Here is an 8,198-nt window from a genome sequence, read left to right on the forward strand (position 1 = left end):
TAAAGGAAGATATACGGTTCAAAACGCAAGATTAAGCGAAGACCGGATTAGAATGTGGTTAAACCCGACAAGTTTGAAAACTTGTATAATATGGGTAAACTAAACACATTCCGGATTTTGAGATAAAAATGACAAGGTTTGACCCGTTTCGGTTAGTTTATGCAACTAGTTACATAAACCGCACCGAACGTGGAAAATGCATAACGGGTAAACAAATGAGTCATGAACAGGTTTCCTAAGTTAATATGCCTTAAATATGTTATGATATCAGTAGGATACCTTCCATTATGCCCAAAACAAATTTAAACTCATATTAAGCCCCGTAGGGGTATTTTGGTCATTTTAAAGGTTATAAAAGAGGTTAAACATTAATCTGAGATTCAAGTCTGATATAATCAGTAAAAATACTTAATTTAATAAGTTATATCAGTAGGGTATTGCATATATGTGAAATTTATCATTTATAACCAAACTATGCACAGTAGGGGCATTTTGGTAATTTCACATAAGCTTTAAAGGTTAAATTTGGAAATCTGAGTTCAAAACTTTTGCTTACTGTTAAAGTATAAAAATTTACTTAAAATATCGGTAGGTATTAAGTCTTATATGTTAAAAACAGTTTTAATACATACTATACGTTTAAAACGCGTAAAAAGGCGATTTTAAGCGATTTTCGGGTTATATAAGTAAAGCTGAGATTCTTATCAGTCCATAGGGCTAAAAATGTTTTATTTAACATATAAAATCAGTAGCAAAAGGTTTGGTATCAAAATGTTACGTAACGCCCATTTTATTAGCAAAAAGAGTATAACCGACAATTACCGAATTAAAGCAAGAACTCTATGTTATGCTCAGTTTAAAATAAATAAAAATCTTCAAAAATCCCAAAATATTATATTATATCAGTGGGTAAAAAGTTTGGTGTCAAAATTTGGGTTTAAATAGGCTTTACGCTAATTATGCCGTTTAATTAATAAAAAACTTTCTAATTACGATATTGAGCATAATTCTTAATCTAGACCTCAAACTGATGTCAATTTTTTAGGACAAGTTTATAAATCACTAACAAAGGATTTTGTCCTCTCACATTTTTAAAAATCTCGTTTAAGGTCAAAAGGGCATAATGGTCAACATTTAGGCATATAACGGAAACATGCAAATGAATCGGATAAATTAGGAACCAAGTTGCATAACCTCAGAGGGTTGTACTAACTTATAACCTGGTCCTAATGGAACTTTAAGGCATGTCTAAACTAAGCTAAATCGGGTCAGAACTGAAAGTCAAAGCAAAAGTCTACTTTTGCGACTTTCGGTTTCGAACCGAGCCTAAACTCAAAATTGTCGGGTTGAACATGCTTAGACATGTTCTTACATTAATTACCAAGTTATATAAGTGTTAAAACAGGTTTCATAGCTTCTACATTGCTAATTATGATTTTATTTGCAAAATAGCTTTTTGTTGACTTTTTATAATTCAGTTTGACCCGACAATTGACCTAGTTAGAGTGGGAATCAGAGGGTGCCCTTTTAAGGGTTTATTACCCACATAATTACCAACTCATAGCCACTTTCAATTCGAAAAATGACTGGACCATTAGTGATTAATCACTAAGTTAAAGCTTAATTACGATAAGTTTGACTTTTTGGTTTTTAAACTAATTAAAAGGACTAAGCAGGGATTAAAACTCTTACTTAAGGTCCTTGCTATCTTTTCTACACTTCTCAATCTTCTCCTAAGGCCAGCTACCTCCAGAGATGAGTGCTTGAGTTGTTGCAAGTGAATGAGCACTTGAATAATTGAACTTATGGCCTTTATATAGGATTTCTAGGGGTCTGTTTGGTATGGGGTAATGGAATTGAGGAAGGAATGGAATGGACGAGGTAATGGAATGGACGAGGGAATGCAATGAATCATTACTATTCTATGTCTTGTTTGGTTACCATGTGAATGGAATGAATTATTATTGTGTATTGTTCGGTAGACAAGAAAAACGGAGTAATAAAATTAGCGGTGAGTGGTTGTGGTGGTCGGTGGTAGTGATTGTGGGTGGTTATAGGTGGTGGCGGTGGGTGTCGGCGGCGGCGATGGGTGGTGGTGGTGGCGGCGAGTGGCGGTTCGGCGGTGACGACGAGTGGTGGTGGCGACAAGGTGGCTGTTGGTGGTGGGTGGCAGCAAAGGTGGCGGTTGGTGGCGGCGGCTGCGGTTGGTGGTAACAGTGGTGGTGGCGTCGACGATGGTGGTGGGTGGCGGCGGCGAGTGGCGTTGGCGGTTGGTCGCAGCTGTGGGTGATAACGGTGGCGAGTGGGTGGCGGCGGCGGTGGTGGCTGCCGGGTTAGGTGGTGGCGGGTGGCGGTGATGGCGTCGGTGGTGGGTGGTGGTGGGTTGTGGCGAAGGTCGTGGATTATGGTGTTGTTGATGAATGGTGCAAGAGGGGATGGAATGGAAAAAAAACATGAGGGGTGGAAGGAATGATTTTGAGGGAATGGAATGGCTTTTGGAATGGGTGATTCCATTACATTGACCAACCAAACACTCTTTTCTTCATTCCCTTGTAATCACTCATTCCATTTCACCTCTCATTCCTGCATACCAAACACTACCTAGAGCTCCAAGATCATTCCATATGTACCTAGGATATAATTCAGATGATCCCAAGTGTCCCTAGGCCAGTATAAACCATCAAACAAGCCCCTAGAACCGAAAACCAGGCTTTAAAGTCGGTGTAACCTGCTGAAACAGGCATCTGTACATGTTTTCTACATCTGCAGGTTTCAGGCGGCCGGCGTAAGAATTGGCTAAGGTCTTACGCGGCCGGTATGAGGCCCAGATCCGGTCACAAGTTTGATAACTTTGCACATTTGGTCCCTGGTCCTCTTAAACTCATTTTTAACTTGTTTTATTGCACTTTTAACCCTCAAACTTGACTTTTAAGGACCCTAAGTCATAATCAAACTTTGTTAAGTCCCCGGTTAGTTATACGATCATTGAAAAGTCCTGAATTTCAACGTTGACGCTTTTAACCCCTCACTTACAAATGTTAGCGTATCTTTCTCATATGATATCAAAACCTTGTGAAATTTTTATCACTTATTCTAGTGAGCATAATTAATCATTACAAAACTTCGGGTTCGATAAAAGGTCACTCAGAGGTATAATTTAAACATGTTGACACTTTTAACCCTTGTGGTTTGTAAACTTTCACTTTCTTCCACAAATGGCTTCATATGATTCGTAATTCATTCGTTTAAGGGTATGAACATCGTGTAGGGTTGTTGAAAGGTATAATTATCAAATGTTGACACTTTGAATCCTTTTACACACATATTTTCTTTGTTTGTCAACTTTAGTCCCTCATATTTAATCCATTACACGTTTAAAGATCATGACACGTGTCTCGATTATATTGGTCGTGATTTTACGAGGTGTTACACCTGTGTTATCTTTTTCCTTGATCGCCAAAAAGTGTGCAGATTTTGTCACACGGTCTACGATTACCCAAATCGTGTCCTGACCTCTGGGTGTCTTTGGTAACTTCGTTATAAAATCCATTGAAATCTGCTCCCATTTCCACATGGGTATCTCAGGTTGCTGTAGGAGACCTGAAGGCTTCTGATACTCGGCTTTTACCTTGGCACAAGTTAAACACTTTCCAACATAAGTTGCAACATCGCCTTTTAGTCTTGGCCACCAGTAGAAATCCTTCAAATCCTGGTACATCTTATCCGATCCCGGGTGGATCGAGTACCTTGACTTGTGAGCTTCATCAAGAATCACGTCTCTAAGACCACCAAAGAGGGGAACCCAAATTCGTTTCATGAAGCACAACGTTCCTTCCTCATTGGGTACTAATTGTTTCTCCATCCCACGGAGATATTCATCCATAAGATTTTCCTCCTTAAGAGCTTCTCTCTGCGCAGCACGAATGCACACCGAGAGATCTGTCTCTATAATCATTTCCAAAGCCTAACCCTTATGGGCTTAATCCTCTCTTTTCGACTTAAGGCGTCTGCCACCACATTCGCCTTTCCTGGGTGATACTTGATTTCACAATCATAATCGTTTAACAACTCAACCCATCGTCGATGTCTCATGTTAAGCTCTTTCTGATCAAATATATGTTGTAGGCTCTTGTGATCTGTAGAAATCGTACAGCACGTACCATACAGATAATGTCGCCAAATCTTTAATGCAAACACCACTGTGCCTAATTCCAATCGTGCGTGGTGTAATTCTTCTCATGAACCTCCAACTGGCGCGAAGCATAAGCGATAACCTTCTGTCGCTGCATCAGTACACATCCTAATCCCTGATGCGAGGCGTCACAATATACCACGAAGTCGTCGGTGCCTTCGGGTAGGGATAAAATAGGTGCATCGCAAAGCTTGTTCTTCAGCAACTGAAAAGATTCTTCTTGTTTATCTCCCCATTTGTACTTCTTATCCTTCTGAGTGAGGGTGGTCAGCGGTTGAGTGATTTTAGAAAAATCCTCAATGAATCTGCGATAATACCCTCCCAAACCTAGGAACTGTCGGATCTCGGTTGGCATCTTCGGAGTTTCCCAATTCTTAATTGCTTATATCTTTGTGGGATCCACGTGGATTCCATCTTCGTTTACTACGTGACCGAGGAATTGTACTTCACGCAACCAGAACTCGCACTTCGAGAACTTAGCATACAGTTTTTCCTTCTTGAGCAGCTCTAAAATAGCTCTTAGGTGTTGTTCATGTTCTTCCTTCGTCCTTGAATAAATCAAAATATCGTCGATAAACACAATTACGAATTTATCGAGATATGGCTTGCAAACTCTATTCATCAAATCCAAAAATACTGCTGGCATGTTTGTCCACCCAAACGGCATTACTAGGAACTCGTAGTGTGCATAACGGGTCCTAAAGGCAGTCTTTGGTATGCTTTCTTCTTGAATTCGCAGTTGGTGATAACCTAATCGAAGATCGATCTTGGAGTAAAAACTCGAACCTTGTAGTTGATCGAAAAGATCATCAATCCTTGGCAAAGGATATCGAGTCTTGATGGTTAACTTGTTTAGCTCTCGGTAGTCGATACACATGCGGAAACTACCGTCTTTCTTCTTGACAAAAAAAACTGGAGCTCCCCAAGGCGAGAAGCTTGGTCTGATAAATCCCTTGTCCAAAAGCTCTTGAAGTTGCGTCGACAACTCTTGCCTCTCGGAAAGCGCAAGTCGATAAGGTGCCTTAGCTACAGGCACAACGCCTAGAACTAAGTCAATGTGGAATTCGACTTGTCGCTGCGACGACAATCCTGGCAAGTCTTCGGGGAAGACTTCAGGATATTCCCTCATAACTGGGATATCTTCCAGCTTTGGCTCAGCAGCTTCCTTGTCCACAATGTGTGCCAAGAAGGCAACACATCCTTTCTGCAAACATCTTCGGGTTTTCAAACAACTGATAATTCTTAGAGGCGTATCATGTTTCTCTCCATGCACTACAATCATCTCTCCATTCGCCATCGGAATGCGAATGATCTTCTTGTGACATACGATCTCGGCTCAGTTGCTCGACAACCAATCCATTCCGACTACCACGTCAAAGCTTCCCAACTCGACTGGCAGAAGATCAAGCGTAAACTCATGCTCCCCGAGTTCTATTACACAGCCTCTAATGACTTCATTCGCTTCTACTAGCTTTCCGTTAGCTAGTTTTATCGAGTACGGAATATCTAGCTTACTAGCTACCAACCCAAGTATTTTCTTAAATTCTAAGGATACAAAGCTATAATCGGCACCAGTATCAAACAGTACAGATGCAAAGTGTTGGTTGATAGGGAACGTACCCGTGACTACGTTCGGATCTTGGAAAGCTTCCCTCGCTCCTATGTTAAAGACTTTTCCCTGAGCTTGGTTGATCTTTGGGCAATCTCTCTTGAAATGCCCAACATCTCCACAGTTAAAGCAACCTGGTCCCCGACCATTTCCATTCCCAATTCCGCCCTGGTTGTTGTTTGCTCCACGGTTTCCATTACTACCATTTCCTCGTTGAGTGCAGTTTCTATACCCATTTTCACCACGGATACCGTTTCCATTCCCGTTGCCATTACCTCTCTGACCACCATTACCACGACCGACACCATACCAGCATGTCTTTTTGGCATGGCCAACTTTTCCGCACGTCTCACACTTTCCAGCTCGACATCGTCCAGTGTGATGAAACTGACATACATCACATTTAGGCAAGGTGCCCATATATCCTTTTCCCTTGTTTTCGACACCAGTCTTGACCTCGGCTGGTGGGTTCGCATCTTTCTTCTTGTTAGCACTGCTGGTTCCCTTTTTGAAGTTTGAGAACTTCATTTTGTTCTCACCTGATGACTCAACGTGAGTCTCCTTATTCTTTTGGTCAGAAATCGAGAACCTGTTCAACCTGATCGCTTCTTCAGTTAGTGGCCACACTCAGATCAATGGCCTCAGTGATCGTTGGAGGCTTTGATGTCGTCACCATGCTCATGATTTGGGGTGCCAATCCCCAAATAAAACGCTCGATGCGCTTGAACTCCGGTTCAACCATATAAGGAACGACGCGAGATAAATCATGAAATCTCTGTAGGTACTCAGCAATCTTTGGACCATCCATCTTGAGGTTCCAAAACTCAGTTTCCAATTTTTGAATCTCAGCCCTTGAACAGTACTTCTTACGCATGAGTTCCCTCATCTCATCCCAAGTCATGGCATATGCAGCCTCTTCTCCCAGAGTCTGAACTTGGAGATTCCACCATGATAGCGCTCCGTCCAAGAACAATCCAGAGATGTAGGTGACCTAGTGCTCCGGCGCACACTTGCTCATTCTTAGCATAGAATCAGTTTTCTCCGTCCATCTAACAAAAGCTACAGCACCCCCGGTGCCGTCGAAATTCAAAGGCTTACAGTCTAGGAACTGCTTATAGGTGAAGCCTGTACAAGCAACATCATTCACAGAAAGCATTAGCGAACGCACATGGAATATCCAAATGTAACGTAATGTGTCTTTTAGTGACTTAAACATTACCAAGAGGTGGGTTACTTCCTGAGGTACCTCCGCTATGTTCAGAGCGCAAGGCCTCGTGTTGTGCTATCGCTCGTGAAATCCGTTCTTGTAGCTCAGCCTTTGTTGTGGGCAACTGGTTGTCTCTTCGAGGAGGCATCTTCTAAAAGAAGATTGTATAGGTTAGGTCTTATGCATATAAGTATGTAGTACGTGTATGTAATAACATTATCAACGCAAGTAAACACATAACATCACATTCATATCACCAATGTATAATTAAACAATGTATATAATGAGAATATTGCGATTGAGCTTGTATAAATCATCGACCACAAATACAGTTACATGTTCTACAAATGTATCGTATCACATCAAAAGGGACTACAGGGTCACACTACCCTTGTCCAAAGTGTCTACCAATCTACAACAGTCATAAAATCAATATGCGGTCTTCAAAAGGCTTCGTAAGCTAGGCTCGATAGCGACACTCTCATCAAAAGTAAGCTACCTGCATAAAACCAAAAACCGGCTATGCTGATGGTGGATGAGGAGGAGGTGGAGGAACGAAAAGTAAACTGCGCGCATGCGCTAACTCCTCCTCAAGAGCATGAACGCGATGCAACAGATAACTAATCTGCTGCTCCATGGTAAGAAATCGAACGTCAAAATCTGGATAAGGCAGAAGAGGAGCAGGTGGAGTCGCAAACGGTGACTGACATGTACAAGGTGGAGGACGTGGAATCCTCTCAAGCTCCATGACTCTACGACACAAAATCTCCTGCTAAAGCTGCAAGGATAGGAGTAGCTCATCCCTCATGTAGCCAATAAAGTGGGAGGGACGGTATGGATCAGAGACTGGCATAGTGTTCGGCGGAAACCATATGAGTAACTCGCCTGACGGTGCAGAAGTAAAATGAGTAGCAGGTGTAAACTGTGGCATGTAAGGAAATGCGGCTGACACGTGTGGAGCATGGCCAGACTGCTGGCTAGAGGGACCTTCCCCTGGACGAGGTGGAGGGATATCCTGCAAGAATGTGATAGGCAGGTCAGTGCGGTGAACATCAGACACAAGCGGGTGAAACGGGGCAACATCAACAGGTGCATGTGTATGAGGGGGAGTAACAGGCTCAACAAAAGGGGGCATATCATCATCATCATCCTCTATCCACCCATTGCTGGTGAACGCGTAACGGGGGTCT

At 42.2% G+C, this 8,198-nt stretch overlaps 1 protein-coding gene across 1 annotated transcript; it reads right to left on the minus strand.

Moving 5' to 3' along the window:
• Nucleotides 1-5,737: 5,737 nt before the first annotated feature.
• On the minus strand, nt 5,738-6,329 carry LOC110933375 (cold shock protein 1-like). The gene is made up of 2 exons (XM_022176604.1): nt 5,813-6,329; nt 5,738-5,751 (listed from the first exon to the last, which is right to left on the minus strand). Exons 1-2 carry the CDS (start codon nt 6,327-6,329, stop codon nt 5,738-5,740), a joined length of 531 nt encoding a protein of 176 aa, XP_022032296.1.
• Nucleotides 6,330-8,198: the final 1,869 nt, after the last annotated feature.

This window comes from Helianthus annuus, chromosome 4, assembly GCF_002127325.2.
Source record: "Helianthus annuus cultivar XRQ/B chromosome 4, HanXRQr2.0-SUNRISE, whole genome shotgun sequence".
Lineage (NCBI taxonomy): Eukaryota > Viridiplantae > Streptophyta > Magnoliopsida > Asterales > Asteraceae > Helianthus > Helianthus annuus.